At 47.7% G+C, this 15,880-nt stretch overlaps 1 protein-coding gene across 5 annotated transcripts in view; it reads left to right on the forward strand.

The window, feature by feature from the left end:
- The first annotated feature begins 570 nt into the window (after positions 1–570).
- The window catches only part of GATA6 (GATA binding protein 6), a 34,229-nt gene continuing 18,919 nt past the window's right edge, over positions 571–15,880 (forward strand). The window contains exons 1-2 of one of the 5 annotated variants that reach the window (XM_082235240.1): positions 571–815; positions 2,305–3,308. In XM_082235240.1, coding sequence (XP_082091366.1) covers positions 2,372–3,308 — 937 coding nt within the window. In that variant the 5' untranslated portion in view covers positions 571–815; positions 2,305–2,371. Of the gene's footprint in view, positions 816–1,607; positions 1,741–1,842; positions 1,932–2,304; positions 3,309–15,880 lie in introns of those variants that run through there. The other 4 variants (XM_082235237.1, XM_082235241.1, XM_082235238.1 and 1 more) reach the window with 4 other exon arrangements.

Here is a 15,880-nt window from a genome sequence, read left to right on the forward strand (position 1 = left end):
GGGCAAAGAGACCTGGGTTCAGCTGCCTGGGAGGGATCAGAAGCGAAAAAGCGGGGGGAAGGCCCCTTTAACTTCAAAATAAAAGAAAACACATTTTCTCTCCTGATTCCTTCACAGGAATCTTCGCAGAGGAGCGAGGAGAAACAAAATAAAGGAAGAAATATAAACCTTACCCATGACTGAATTTAAAATCAGAGGAGGAAAATGCTTTGTGTATTTATTTATTTATTCATTCATTTATTTACTAGGAAAAGGCTGTGATACTCTGAAGCGGTAGAATAAGAGGAAACATAAAGGGGAAAGATGGAAGGGATGATATTGCGCGTGAATTCCCGAGGCAATTTTGGGAGCCGCGCATTTTGCCGGAGGGATTTTGCCTGCGCTCGGCTTTTCCCGATCCTGTCCCTGCCTCCCCTCGCCTCCTTCCCCAGCACCTCATTGGCTTACAAGGGGAGGGAGGGGAGGGCTGGCTTGGGAGCGCGCGCGGGGGGGGCTGGCTGGCGCTGGGATTGGCACCCCCGCCAAGCCACCCCCACCCAGTCAGCTAGCCACCCCCACCGTCCCTCTTTCCCTGCCCCCACTCTCTCTCCTCGCTGTTTGCTCAGAGCTCCCTGACTCCGATCAGGACTTGCTGGCTGCACTTTTCCGGCCGCGCGGAGAGAGGCGCCTCCTTTCGCTCGGCTCTTTATACGTGCAGCAGCAGCCGCCGCCGCGCAGCCCCGCTCGCCTCGCCTCTCCGCCTTGGCAGCCTTGCCGCCTGCCGAGACACACCCGACCAGGACCCTCGCAGAGCCGCCGCCGCCGCCGCCACAAAGGTGCGACTGGGGAACTTGGAGAGGGAGGGGGGGTCCCTTCTCCAGAGCCCGGCGAGGCCCCCAGCCCGGGCAATCAGCATCCTCTTCTCGGGGTCTGCTTAATCTGCCCCGTCGGCCTCTGACCGCTGACATCTCGGCTCCCCCTACCCTGAGAACCCCCCCACACACACACACACACCTTTGCGCCTTTCGTGGGAGAATTTGGGCACCTCTTGCCTCTGGGGCTGGAGGGCGGGCGAGGCTTTGCCTGCTCCGGGCGCGCGACTGCGGCGGCACTGGGACGCTCCCCCGATCAATGATCCGGAGCCTGGATCGTGGGGAGGGCTGAAATAAGGCCGCGGGGCTTCCGCTGGCCTGTGGACGAGGCTCCCTTCCCAAGATGCGCCGGCGGGTACCCCTCGGCAGGCCGCGGCGAGCCGGAGAGGAGGCGCAGGAACCGTGGCTTAGACTGGCACCAACCTCCTCCTCTGCTTCCCCCTTCCTTGGCAGTTTTGATCCTCGAGGGTGGGGGAGAACCCACACAGCCAACCCCGACCCCGCCTGCCCCGGGACCCCCAAGAAGGGAGGGTGTCACTTAACCCCCCCTGACTTTCCTGCCCTTGCGCCCTTGGGCACCTTTTCTCCGCCGCCCCCGTTCGCTTGCATTGCGAATTGTTTTCATTCTGGAGCCACTCCAGTGACTCATTGGCTGAAACCAAGGAGTGGGGCTGGGCGGCGAGCGAGCTGTTGGTGGGCGGGAGTGGCTGGTCCTTGCTGAGGCGGCCCGCAGCCCCCGCCCCCTCTGGCTTTTGTCACTCGCTCTGCCTGCAAGCAAAAGGCAGCCCGGGCGGAGCGAGCGGACCCGGCGGGCGGGCTGAGCGATGCGGCTGCTGTTTTGGGGGCAGGCGCTACGCCGGGGGGACTCCCGATCCTGAAAGACGCTGAGGTGGGACCAAGCGAGGAGTAGCCTGCTGGGGTCTTCCCACCCACCCCAGGCCCGCTTGCTTGCTTGCTTGCTTGCTTGCTTGCTTTGCTTTCCTTTTGACGCGGCGCAGGCGCTGCGCTTTCCTGCTGCGTCCCCGCGGAGCTCAAAGAGCTGCGTTGCGCTGACTCCGCTGGCTCGGCTCCGTTTTGCAGGTGGGAAAGCCGAGGCTGGGGAGGAGGAAAGAGGGCCGGATTGTCCAGGGGGTCCGTGGCAGGGATGGGATTGGGGGAAGCCAAGGAGGAGCCGCGCACTCTCGACAGGCCTCGTTCTATTTGGTGTCAGTGGCTAGCTACGGCGGGCGGCTTAAAAACCCTTTCCTGTAGCTTCGGTTGTGAGGGTCGCGGTTCCTTAGTGGTGAGTGGCTAGCACTCTGCACGTGCCCAGAGGCACTCTTCGCCAACAACGTGCTTCTTAAGTTGCAAGACTGAACTCGGGTGGTTGGGCAGGTGGGTGGCCGGGTGGGGAGAGCTCCGTCTACCTCTGGCTTTTGCTAACGGGCTTTCCCCCTCTTCTCTTCCTCCCTAGCTTCGAAGTAGTAGCTGCCGCCGCCGCTGCGAGGCCGAGGGAGAATTGCTGAGCGCCTCGGGGCTGGATGGCCCTGGCCGAGAGTGGTTGGTGCCTGCTGAAGCGCTGCGGCCCCGACGACTTGCCCTACTCGTTGGCACCGCGGGAGCTGCCCTGCCCTTCGCCGTCGCCCTCCTCGTCCTCGGGCTGCTCCCCTGGCGGCAGCGGTAGCGGCAGCGGCAGCGGCCGGACCTTCAAGCAGGAGCCGGGCGGAGCGCTGCAGACCTCGCAGTCGCTGGGCCTCCCCGACGGCCGGCCCTTTCTGGGCCCCTTCGTCTCCTTGGCCGCGGCGCCGTCCGGCCTTTCCAGTTGGGAGGACGTGCTGCTTTTCGCGGACCTGGATCAGGCCAACAAGCTCATCTGGTCCAGCCGCACGTCGGCCAAGCTGAGCCCGGATCCCTCGCAGCCGCTACCGCAGCAGCAGCCGCCGCCCGTCGAGGATATGTACCACCACCCGCACGCGCATCACCATCCGCATCACCAGGGCCTGCAGCCGGGCTCCTACGACGGCTCGTCCCCGGGCACGGGCGGTGCAGGCGGCGGCTTCGTGCCTTCCTCGGCAGGATCGCCCGTCTACGTGCCTACCACCCGCGTGAGCTCCATGCTGCCTTACCTGCCCAGCACCCCGGGGCCCGGGCAGGCTGGTGGCCCGGCGGCGTGGCCCCCGCAAGCGGGCCCAGAAAGCCCCTCCGCGCCCTACGGCGCCACGGGGGGCGGGTGCGCCCACCCGGCGTCGGGCCGCTTCAGCTACCCGGCCAGCAGCTCGCCGGCGAGCAACGGCGCCGCCCGGGAGTCGGCCGCCTACAGCCCCCGCGAGCAGTTCCGGCCCTTGAACGGATCCTATTACGCGCCCTACGTGGGCTCCCAGTTCACCAGTCCGGGCTGGGGAAGCCCCTTCGACAACTCCATGCTGCACTGCCTGCCCAACCGGGCCGGGCCCCTCGCCATGCGGCCTTCCAGCGCAGGTAAGGCGGGAACCAGGGGGTGGCAATCCAAAACTGGGGGAGAGAGGCAGGACAGGGAACGCAGACGGGTGGGGAGGGCGGGACACGGGAAAGGCGAAGCGTCCCATCGGGTGGGAATCCGAATTAACAAGCGGCGGAACTTTTGCATGGAAAAGGTGTTCTGGTTCAGCAAGAATCCTAGGAAAATTATGCAAACTGAGCGTGGGTAGATTGTTAACTCTAAAAGCTGCTGCTGTGTTTTAAAATGTGATGCTGATGATTTATGGTTTTTATTTGAACATGAACAGACGTTTCTAGTGTTCTTGGCTGACAAATGAGAGGCACATTTTCTACCCAGAAATCGCCACAAGCACCCAGTTCCTAATCCCTTCTGCACTGTCTTGGGTCCACTGCGCCCCGAAAGTGCAAAAGAGGAGAAACGGGGATCAATAGCTGGACCCGTTGGCCGTGGCGCTTGTGCGCAGCCAGCACAAGGCAGAAAGACGGGCGCTTTATCTTCTCTCCCCGTAACCCTCTCCAAGTGTCCCCTTAGCTGTTGCTGGGATTCTGGCTTGGCCAGGACTCGGGAAGGATTTGTTGGGAGGCAACGGTCAGGCTTTCAGCTGCTCCTGACCGGAGGCTTGGAAGGACCGGTTCCTACTCTGGGAATAAAGAGGGTACATCCATCCAAATATTAATCACAGCCCGTCTGCCTCTAAGCGATGTACAGGAGACCCAATACAGAAAGGCAAAATGAGTTAAAGCTGGACATAGTTGTAGTTCGTATTGGACATGGAGATAGATAGATATACACAGATAGAGGCTGATGGATGTAGAGGTTTCCGTGTAAATGCTTGGTTCCTCACCCCCTTCCCCATTGCCCAGTGAACGTGGCTGGATGGGGGCCCTGTTTATCAATTGAGTAGGAAATGGGTGATGGAAAAGGAGCGCGCGCGTGTGTCCAGATTCAGGAACTCTGAATAAAGTGAGTGTAACTTCCCCTTCGCCATCGAAACTATAGAGATGACATCTATTTGAAAGCAGACAGTACAAGACAAATTCAGAATTTAAATATTATGGTTGTTATTTGTGTAGCTGATGGGAAACGCTCATTAGGAAACCCCGGTGGAGGGAACGTCTTGGGCGAGGAGATTTGGAGAGCTGCAATGGCAGGCAGGGAAAGGGTTAAAGGCCCCCTCCTCCCCGAAGGAGCCTTCAGGCTACCATCACGCGCCCTAGCGCCCACCTAACCTGCAGTTTGGGACTAAGGAGATGGTAGGAAACTGAGGCTTTGAGCAGCGTGACCTCACCTCGTGAGCGCCGCTTTGTCGTGCAGGGTGCTGGGTTGAGGAGTTTGGAGAGGGAAAGAGATTTCCTTCCTCGGGGCTGAAATCTAAGGGTGGCGCTGGGAAAGATGGCCTCCCTTTTCTCGCCCGCAGCTGTGACGAGAGGCGCCCCGGGGAGTTCTCCTGGAAGGGGTGGCATAAAAATGCTATAGGGCTTTTCCGGGGCGGGGGAAGCAGGCAGCCTCATTAAACGTACCTTTAGAATCCTTTGGCTTTCGGACGAAGATCTTTAAAGGCCATAAAACATATTAAAATGTGTGAATGTGTGGGTGTTAAAATAATTGTCCGCTAAAACTTATTAGAATCAGGTATTTAAGTTTGCTTAGTCCTAACGTTGCCTGTTCAGGGTTGAATGTCCAGCATAAATTCAGTGAATATACAGGATAAATAGCAATTGGATAACTTTTAAGTGAAATGTTGTTTATCCCAAATTGGTGGGGCAGATGTAGAATTTCAGCTGCGTTTTAAGATACCGTTAGTAGTGGCCACAATTCTCTAGTGAGAATTGCAAGGAGGTTTTTGGGGTCCTCTTCCGTGGTTTCATTTCTATATGTGAAAATCAGAACCACCTAAGGAGTAAAAAAAACCCCATAGTTTTACTCTGTGGTGGTTAATATTCCCAAAATTTAACTCCTCTCCTACTGATCTCCCTAAATAAAATAATGGCATAAATAAATAACTGGTTGTCATATTTATTTTCTTTAAAAATAATAAATCAATTAGAATTCCCCCAATTAAGATCCCCCCTTCAAATAGAGATTCCCATTTGGAAGCAGTCAGTAATATCATTCCATGTAGTTTCCTTTAATTTGTCTTAATCCTTTGATGAAATGGTTGGGGAAAGACCCTGAGGAGAAATGTCTGGGTGTCAGATATATTTTTAAACCAAACATTTGGACAGGATATTTTGGACTTCGTTCTAGTAATCTACTTTTAAAAAAGGTGTTCCAATTTCATACAAAACATTTGTATTTAGTCCACAACATTTACCACCACCCACCTAGCTGCTTCACCTGTGTGAAAGCCTCACCTTTGGCGTTTCCCAGTGAGAGAGAATTAGCAGAAGGCCTCCCACCCTGACTTGGTTAGCCCAGGGTAAATAGGTAAAATGTGTCTAGTATATTGGCTAATAATATAATTCCTTTTGGGTTTAGCCACAAAAAAGGGGACAGTGCATAAGAATGTAGCAAGTCCCTCCCTGGGTTGAAGGGAACTTTAATGGGATGGTTAAAAGTGAAAGGAAAGAGAAGGTACCACTTCATTATACCTTTTTCAGATAACATCTTTTTTTAAAAAGTAGATTTAGGAGCCTCAAAGCCATCTCATATATCCATTTAGTTGGAAGTTAGGTGTTTCATTTTAATATAGCTTGGGGATCTTGTGTTGTGGGAAATTGATTGATAATTTAATTAAACTAATATTAAGCAATGCGTTGGAAGATATTTTGGACCTTAACTGGCCATTTCTATAATCGTAATTTCATTTATTGACAAAGATATTTTGGACCAGTTGAGATCTCTAAGGAACTTGGACCCTTTTTTTGCTTCTCATAGTGATGTATTTTACTTTCTTTCTTAAAGAGATAGCATTTATTCCCCCACCTTTAAACTGTAGTTAGCAAGACCTACTGTAAAAAGAAAAGGGAAAAAAGATGGCTGCCTGTATATCTGAAATTCCACATACATGCTGACATATGTGCCAAAAGACAAGTCACAAACAGCTGGGACCCTTGCAGAGCTGCCAAACACTTGGCAACTACCTTCCACCATCTCACACCAGGCTCCTCAAAATGGATTTTGTCAAATGGACCTTTATTGGGTGAGAGTGGAGGAGAGAGGTGGCTGTCACATAGCGCCAGGCATTAAGCAAGGCAAAGATAAATGTGCAGGGCTGGGCGACTGGTTTTTCTTTAAAGGGTCCAATATTTTAACTTCTACAAAGTACTGGCTGCTGGATCAGGCCGAAGACAAATCCGGTCCAGCAATCCGGGTCTTCCAGAAGCCAACCCAATGGTTCTGGGAAGCCCAGTTGAAGGACCTGAGCCCGCTGGCAACAGCTGCGATTCCCGACAGCTGGTATAATATACCTAGAGTCGTACTGCCTTGATTGCCAAGTAATGGCTTTCTTTTAAATCTCGTAATAACCCCGGCCGGAATTTAAATAAAGGGGTGGGACACCTTTAAAAAAATAAAATTAAATCTAAAACCGAATCGCTCGGGTTCTTTTCACATGCAACCCTAGAACGCCGCCCCCGCCCGTGCCCCCTGTGGAGAACAATGGAGCAAGCCCAAAGCGCCCTGATAAGATAGAAACCTTTGAAAACTGGCTTTATTATAGTTTTTCTCAACGCTTAGCATCGATGTTCTCCTGGCGAGGTGTGAAAAAATAGCTTAAAGGGAGAGACGGAGATATCTGTCCGCCACCAATTTCTCCACCCTCCCCTTACTCTTGAGGGAGAGAAAATGTGCGCATTGTATTCATGCGCAATTGCTGCCGTTGTTTTTTTATCCTGCAGACAAAAAACCCGGGATCGTCTCCCCGGGCATTTCTTTGCAAAACCCAACTCGAGGAAGTTAACCTCATCAAGGGCCTGCTTGGCTGCAAGATTGTGCCTTCAAACGGCTGGGAATGATTGAATCAGTTTCAAGGTTGGGCGCCCCAAAGCCCGTTGCTCTATTACCCCTTCGATTTGACTAGGAACCGGTTTTATTTGACTTGGCAAAAAAAGGGGGGGAGTGGGAGGGGAAGAAGAGAGGACTGTGTGTCTTAAATTAGTTCATCTGCATCTAGGGGACGTGTCTCTGCAAAATACAAAAACTCAGGCTGCTAGCTGGTTAAAGTTCAGTGAGTGCTTTTTAGCCCATTGATTGATTGGGTAACCTTTTAAAACAAACATTAGTTTCTCAATACCGCATTGTTGTAAAAAAAAAAAGGCATCCAGGATGATTTTCCAAAATCAATTAGGAGGACTCTGAATGAAATTAAGCATCTTTTTTTTTTTTTGCCAAATACAGTAATGCAGAAGAATAAAATATTGCATTTTTGAGAAATAATTTATCTAAATTCGCTGAATTCAATACTATGATAAAATCAGAATGGAAAGCTCTGGTGTTGAAAAAGAAGTGTTTAAAGATTAATATATTAACCATTGGTTCTGAATCATTTCAGGAAAAAACCCCCACAACTTATCCCAAATTTGTGTCACTAAACTAAATTGAAAACAGGGTATACTCATTATATATATATATATATATATATATATATATATATATATATATATATATATATATATATAACCTTTAAATATTTGTCTCACTCCTTTTTTTGAATGAAACAAATATTTAAAGGGAGTTGATTTTTAAAAAAACCAAGTATACCATACTTATAGTTTATTTTAGTGACACAAAGCTTTTTACTACTCTAAATTAAAACTGGCCCATTGCCTCACAGTAAAAATGCTTCCCACCTGTCTATACTCAACTCAGTCTTAACTGTGTGGGACTTTACTGTATCCATGATGTGATATCTAGAAAGATGTTGCTTTTTCACAAAACCAGAGTTCTCTTTAGAGTCCCTAAAAGCCCTTGTTCCGGTTCTGAATAGACTTAATGTATTTAGAAATGAATTCAACAGGGAGTTACTGTGTAACTGTTCCCAGAACATTTGAGGAAGTAGGCTGTTGCCTTAGAAAACTCACTGCAAGCCGTTACATTCTGACCCTTCCTACAATGATTCCAATACCAAGGCCAAGTATTGGGCTCTCCATATGCTACCTTTGTAACTGGTGCAGAACAATAGTTGGAGGCAAGATATTATCAGTAAGCGCCCCTGGATCTAATCTTAACTGAGCCATGGAGTCACTGGGTGGTCTTGCACTAATTATGTCTCTCACTTAACCTCTTCTACTCCTTGGCCAGTAATATTGACACAGTCGTAACCTACCTAACTCAGGTCTAAGTGAAGATCCTTGGGGAAATGTGTAAATGTTGCTTAGCCAGTATCGATGGTAAAAAATAAAGATTGTCCCAAGTTCTGTTGGACAAGTTACATTTTGATGCTTATGGCCACGGGGGGGGGGGGAGATTTGATAGCCACCCTCTGATGCAGATTGAGGGAGTCCTCATTGTTTGTGTGTAAAACACTGTAGGAGCCTTTGGATCACAGCCAATACATGCATCCTATGTACATTGACTAAAGCTAAGGCCCATTAATCTAAATGGTACTTATACAATCCTATAGTTGTATGCTCAGCCCCACAGAGTTCAGCAGGACAATATAAAGTAATTGGGGACGTGGAGGGATGCAAGGGACAGATTTGCTTCTGGGGCCCCAATGCCATTGGTGGTTGGGGCCAGAGGCAAAAGCAGGTAGAGCAATGGCTGTAGTTGTGACCTTTGTTACTTTCTACACATTTGGTGCCCCTGGAGTATACGGTTGCAACCTCACCTACGTAGAAACATGCATAAGATTGCAGCGCACGGCTGCAATCCTGCACACACTTACCTTCAAGTGGTTTCAAGGAGAACTGCTGTATAGGATCGTTCATTCGTTGAAATACTTCTATATAGAGTACTCCGAGCTCCATCGGAGGGACACTAAATCACAACAATTTCTACCACTGTCACTATCCTTGCAGAGTCTGGGAATAAGATGTACTTTGCTTTTCCTGCGCACAGTTTATTTTGGAAACTGTCACTAATAAACAAGTACACTGGGAAATTCTTTGTGTAAAGTAAAACTGAATAAAACAGAACGTAAGTCTGAACCTCATCCACTCACTTCTCAAGGAGAGTGAGTCGGGGGACTGTATTGCCATCCAGCCTAGGCATACAGCTGATGCAGACCAAATTTATATTGCAATGCCCATGTCAGTGCTGCTTTTAACCTGCATCGGCATAACCTCTGTGCAAAGAAATTTGCTTCCACGCACCTTGCTAGATCAATATGTTTATGTAGATTTCCTGTATGTTTTATAGTAAATTTCCTGTATTTTTTTTTTTTTAGTTCTTAATAGGGTAGAAAGATCTATACCAGGTGAAAGGCTCCTGTCTCCTCCTCTCCCAGTTTTAGAACAGCTTCTAGTCAATGTAGCAAACACTTGAGTGACTAAAATGGACTAAATGGGCCAACTCAGTGCCTGGCAGATTCCTCTGTTACTAAATCGTGCAGGACAAGGGCCAGAATTTTGTTGGGGGATAGTGTTGTTGTGTTAAAATTTTGTGTATACACACATTTCTCTTGCAAGTCGGCATTCTGTAAATTGTTCTTGCAAGAAAAGTAATTTTAGATCAATATTTTTAAAACTTCAGCTATGTCTACAATGACACTGTTCTGAAAAATAGATCGAAATAGTTTGATATAGTTTATTGACTGTTGGTGCTAAATAAGCACAGCTCTTTTTGGAATCTAGGTTATGTCCATAAGCATACCTGCTTGCATGCTAAACATCATGTTAGCCTGCTTAGATGGGACATACCAGCCTTGATTTTTAAGCCATCTATCGAGCAAGTGAACACAATAAACAGTACTTCACCTTGCAATGACAGCTACAAACATAATGCATATTAATATAGATTCCAGCTTGGGGGGCGTTGAAAGAATGAGGACCTCACAACTAATTAGCTCAAATAATTAATATTAAATTAAGTGCAACCACGAGAGATGCATAAATTGTTACCCGAAATCTGTCCACAGAGTAGATTTTTGATCTGGATTTTAATCATTATGCTAAATCATTGCTGGTTTATGAAATCCAGAATTCTAACGTACGTTTTAAGAAAACAAATGAGCACAAAATTAATCTTTTTTTTAATGGGAATAAAGTAAAGAGTGCATTAATTTAAATTTTATAAATGGCTAAATTATTTTTGTGCTGCTAAGCAAGATACATGGAAGCAGACCTCACTAAAAACCATTAGGCTTGTTTCCAAATAAACTATTTAGTATACATTTATTTTTGACAGCAGTTTCTCACTATTTAAAACATCAATTTTAATGGATAAACGTAACCTAGGGTATTGAATATTATGGGTGGAACTTGGAACCATACTTAACTGCAGCAGACTACTGAAATGTCCTAATATCTCCCATGTGTGTGTAAAGTGAGTGGTCTACCTGACAAATTTGTTGTGAGGACAACCAGATAAAGATCTGAAGCATTTATAATTTTTAAAAATAATTTAAAAATAATTTGTTATTTATAAAACCTTTTTTTATTATAAAAGAGGAGAGGGACGTCTTATTGTCTCGTGTAAACTCGTTTTCTTCAGGATAAGACACAGCGTGTGTGTGTTGTTTTTTGCACGGGGAGTGATCTCACTGTTTGACTCCAGTGTCCTTGAAGCCGTGGCACGTGAGTCTTGTAGTGCAGAGAGGAATAGATTTTTTTCAGGAGCTATTCAAAAACTACAGGCTGACGTTGCACCAGGAATGAGTCCTGGCCTGCTGCGATTTTGCCTGTTCCATTTCTGCTCCTTTCCAAAAGACAAGATCTTTGGGGAAAGGGGGGAGGGGGCTGGTGTCTCTCGCCCCACCAGGATTTCGACTCCCCCATTCTTGTCGTTAAACACGAATCGCAAAGACTCCTTTGACATTTACGAGGTCCCTTTCACTTTCTTGCGTGCCCAAGAGCAGAAACCTAGGGCTGCAAAGCAGGTAAAGGACAGGAGAGGCCGTTGAAACTGTTTCAAGCTATTTGCGCAGGGAGCTCAATGGGAGGAAAGTTACTTCCAGGCTTGCAGTCGTGCCCATTTTCCAGCGGCTTCTCCTAAGGCAATGATCCCGTGACTTTCAACAGTAATCAATTATTTCCCAGTAGGAAAAAGCAGGAACAGCATTTCTCTAGTTCCTCTCGGTAGCAGGGAGATTTTATATTTGGGGGCCGGGTTCTGCTTTCTGGAAACCCCTTTGAGAATTAACCATGGATTCCCAGAAAGACTGAAAAACTGGGATATTGTTTCTTGAGGGTGGGAGGGAGAGGGATCATATATTCTCTAGATACGGACTTATCTTGCGGTGACTGAACTTTTGTGATAAAATCAGGCTGTGATCAGCAGCAGACATACTTGGCGGGTGCCTAGGGACACTGAGAGGACGGCTTGCTTGCTTTTCCCCAAAGGTGCCATCAATTTACTTGAAATTACCCCTCCCCCCCCAAAAAAAATCTGGTGGCATCTTAAAAGGGACAGTGTATTCCTATGCAGATCTGTTCACAAGGGAGTCCCATTTAATTCAATGGGGCTAACTCCCAGGAAAACGGATATTTCATTGTAACCTAAGAGGTGTTTTGGTTTTTTTAATGGCATGGACTTCTGTGATTATGAACTCTGGCTGGCTTTAGCATTTTATTTTAGCATTTGGTTTTAGCATTTTATTTTATTTTTGCGGTAACAAAGAAACGCGGCTAGCCCTCTTGAGTTGATCGTTCCAACTCCCTTCGCAATTCGCATCCACTTCGACACCATCAATACCTCTCAACTCGCAGCTTAAGTCCAGTTCTGTCCTAGCTCTGTCCTCTGGTCAGAAAAATAGTCGGAAGCGGGCCGACCTTTGCACAGAGGCAAAACCTCCGATCTTTTTCAGAAGCTTCTCAGTATGTCGCCTGCCTGCGCTTTTCCACAGTCCCCTTTTATTTCAGTTCCGCAGGTTTTAGGGTTTTTTTTGCGGGGGGAGGAGAACATCCCCTGGGATTTGCCAGAAATCTTCAAGGTCCTCTCGAAGTCGAGGCACGTCCCGTTCTCCAACGAAGTACATGGATTTTTGGGGGGGAGGGGGGGACATTAGGCTTTCGCAGCGACTTAATCGTCGCCCCGCCCATTGATTTAAATGGAATTTCCTTCCCCTTTCCGAAGAAACTGCTTGTGGGGCTGACGCCCCTTGCGACTCAGCCCCAAAGGCAAATACAGTAGTGGGGATTTCAAGGGAGCCTGGAGCAGCCTGCTCCCAAGCATAATTAAATCACCGATTTCAATAGCATTTTACAGTATTAGAATCAATAACCCGCATTTTTATATAAAAAACGCATGTTATGTTTTATTGCACTTGCACATTTATGTTGGACACCGCCTTGATATTTCACTAGACGGTCTATAAAGGTTTCTATTAATCCATCAATAAAAGCATGCTCTCCTTGAGGGGGAAGCTGCACTCCCGTGCAAATTACTCCAAATATGTACAGTATCCAGTTTTGGCAATAAATTCCAGCGCATTCAAGGGGGCGAACTCCCCATTAAATGCATGTATTCTAAGGCTCACTTACGCGGCATTAAGAACCGCTGAACTCGGAGGGACTGACTTTGTGCAAGTAAGCTTGCACAAGATCGGGCAGCATGCGGATCCCTGGAAATGAAAAACAAAAACCCTTGTATCTATAGATCTACAGAGAAATGCGCTGGGGAAATTGCGGCTTTGAAAATCGCGATAGGGAATTCCCAGCCCACGACTTAGGGTCGGGAACACGTTGTCCTCCGTTATAAGCCACGCCATTTTTTGGCTTGGATTTCAAGGAAATCCGGAGCGATAGCAGAAATTTAGTTATTAATGTTCCAGGTCGCGATCCCAGAAAGGGACCCTCCGTCTAGATAAGCGGTAAAAACCAAGGAGCGCGCGCGAATTGCGAAGTGACTCCGATTTAAATCTCTTCAGAGAGGAGAAGACAGGGACAAATTAAAATAAAAGGTGCTTAAGGCGGCAATCCTAAACGCACTTATTCTAGAGTTAGCCCCATGGAGCAAGTGCAGATTTACTTCTGAGTCAAGGCACCACTCGTAAGCATTGCACCGCAAATGCACCGTGTTCCTGGGCAAGTCCTGTTGTTTTCCCATTTGGGTCTTCATCCTTACTCGGAAGGAAGCCTATCTGAAATCGCCAAGGCTTACTTAGCATTTTGAGCAGCGTTTGCTGTGAGAACAGCGCAAAAGCCAGAAAGCATCGCAAAAAACAAAGGCAAAAACTAATTTTGCTGGATTTTTAAAAGCTTGCTTTGGGCGATCTCTTTCCTGAGCCCGCTGCCGCGAGCCGATCCCCGCAGAGGGAAGGGAGACATGCGAGCCATTCAAAGCAGTCACGTCGGAAGACGAGATAGTAGCTGGGGAAGAACCGCAAAGGACTGGGGGGGGGGGAGAGGGCACGACCGCCTTCCTGCCTGCGGTTCTCCTCTCCTCCAAGGCTGCTGGCTCGAGTTTTCCAGGGAACACCCAGATTCAGCAAATGCTGAATTTGCCTCCCATTTCTTGACCAGAGCGCCTGACTTGGGTGGGAGAGAAGGAGGAAGGGGATTGCAGCATTGCGAAAGAGATACCTGACCTTCCCTCTGGCTGCTGTGGTGACACTCATCACTACAATATTTTTTTTTTTTAAGCCCCAGTTGAAAGGATCACGTTTTTACAATTTGCTGCGAAGTAAAGGCAGGCTTACTGTTTCTGAATGCGAGCTGGAGAAGTAGGGCGGCAGGATCCATTTATTACTTTCATTATTGAACAGTAGCAAGGACAGGCAAGATCAAGATGGGAGAATATTCTGCAAATTTAGTGTCCAAGTAGATGGGAATGGGAAGAAATGGGAGCCGGTTACATCTCGGCTGGCAGGACTGTTCTCTTGCAGACAGACCTCTATGTCCCCAACCTAAAACAGCCTCTCAGTAGTTCCAGGCGCAGGAACCAGACCCAACAACAAGGCCAGATAGAGGGCCACTCTCTCCCCGTTCCTACTCTGGCAACACATCAGGGGTTCATTGATCTGCTCATCTTGCAAAGAGATATACACCACCATCTCCCCCCCCCCCCACTTCCCTCTAAGGCAAACAGCCCAGTCTCTGTGTGAAGGAATAGGCAGATTCAAATTTGACACCAGCAACAGCAATATATAAACCAAGAAGAGAAACATTATGGTCTGCCGGGACTCTCTTGTCACTGATATTAAGGTGGCTGTAAAGGAATGTCAAAGGGAGGCCCCCCCTAAGGAAAAGTGATTCACACCTTAAGTTCAGCTCTGCTCCTTTGGGTCTGATCAAGCTCCAAATGATCACATTCGGACTCCTTGGGGACTTGCAATTCAGTTTCAACCTGGAGCCTCCCTTTAAAATCACCAGCATTTGATTGTTTCTGCTTCTTATTTATTACCCCAGCCTCCTTTTCCCTGACAGGAGACTCAAGATGGCTTACATATAAAAATGAGAACAGCTAAAACCAGAAAAACCTAATTGTTTCTTCAACGCTTGGTGCTAAGTTTTTAAAGAGTCGCTGAACTTATTCTGCCTACATCCGAGCTAAGAAGGTCTGGGTGGGGGTTTGTGTGGCTGCATATGTACACCACTTTGGGTTCTAAAATGGAAGAAAAATAGTGTGTGTATGTGTAACCTCTGTGTGCGTGTATATATATATATATATATATATATATACCTGCAACTGAGAATTATAGTACTGTACATGGATATGAAAAAGATTCACATCCATTTAAGTTTGTGCCACTATAAAATTGCTAGTTTTTAAGATGCCGCAAGAAGTCTCTGTTTTTGCTGTCAGAAATGACTCTGGGAACTACTTTGGAAAGTGTGCTGCCTTGGGGTTTTAGTGTCAGACTTAGACTGGGGGGTGGGGAGAGAGATCTGGGTTCAAATCCCCTCCCATGAAGCTTTATTTGGTTGATCTCAAACCATTCACTACCTCTTACACTAACCTCCTTCACAGGGTTGTTGTGATTGTAAAATGAGCAGGGGGAATAGCTATCTACATGTTGCACCTTGGAGAAAAGCTGTTATAAATATTATTAAAGACATTTAATTTGCTGAACTTCATTCAGGGGGGAGGGGAAGCTCCACTGGTTTTAGGCTTCTGAGCAGAATCTGATCCTAACCACTTTACTAAGAAGTTGATTTTATTCTCTTAGCGAGCTTGCAGCCAGACAGCATATGTGTTTTTACTTTTAAGTAAGTCCTGCTATGTTCATTGGTGCTAACTCCCAGGTAAACTTGGATAGGATGACTGCAGCTTCTAAATGTATCTAATGTGCACTTTGAATCCTTCTGTGAAAATATGGATTGATTGGGGGGCTGCAGGGCCCCACTTGGAAATTTAGTGTGGCTTTTTCACTTTGGTGTTTTGACTGTGATGCTAATCCATGGGGTGCGCTCCTCGGCCACTGGATGTGATGGGACTAGCCCCATGTCTTTGGGGAGGGAGAGCAATCCAGCTGATTTCTTTTTCGAGAGTGGAGAGGGGCAAGATAACTCCAAAGCAGTCAGCTGAGACT

Source organism: Podarcis vaucheri (genome assembly GCF_965113315.1).
Source record: "Podarcis vaucheri genome assembly, chromosome: 8".
NCBI classification, from domain to species: domain Eukaryota; kingdom Metazoa; phylum Chordata; class Lepidosauria; order Squamata; family Lacertidae; genus Podarcis; species Podarcis vaucheri.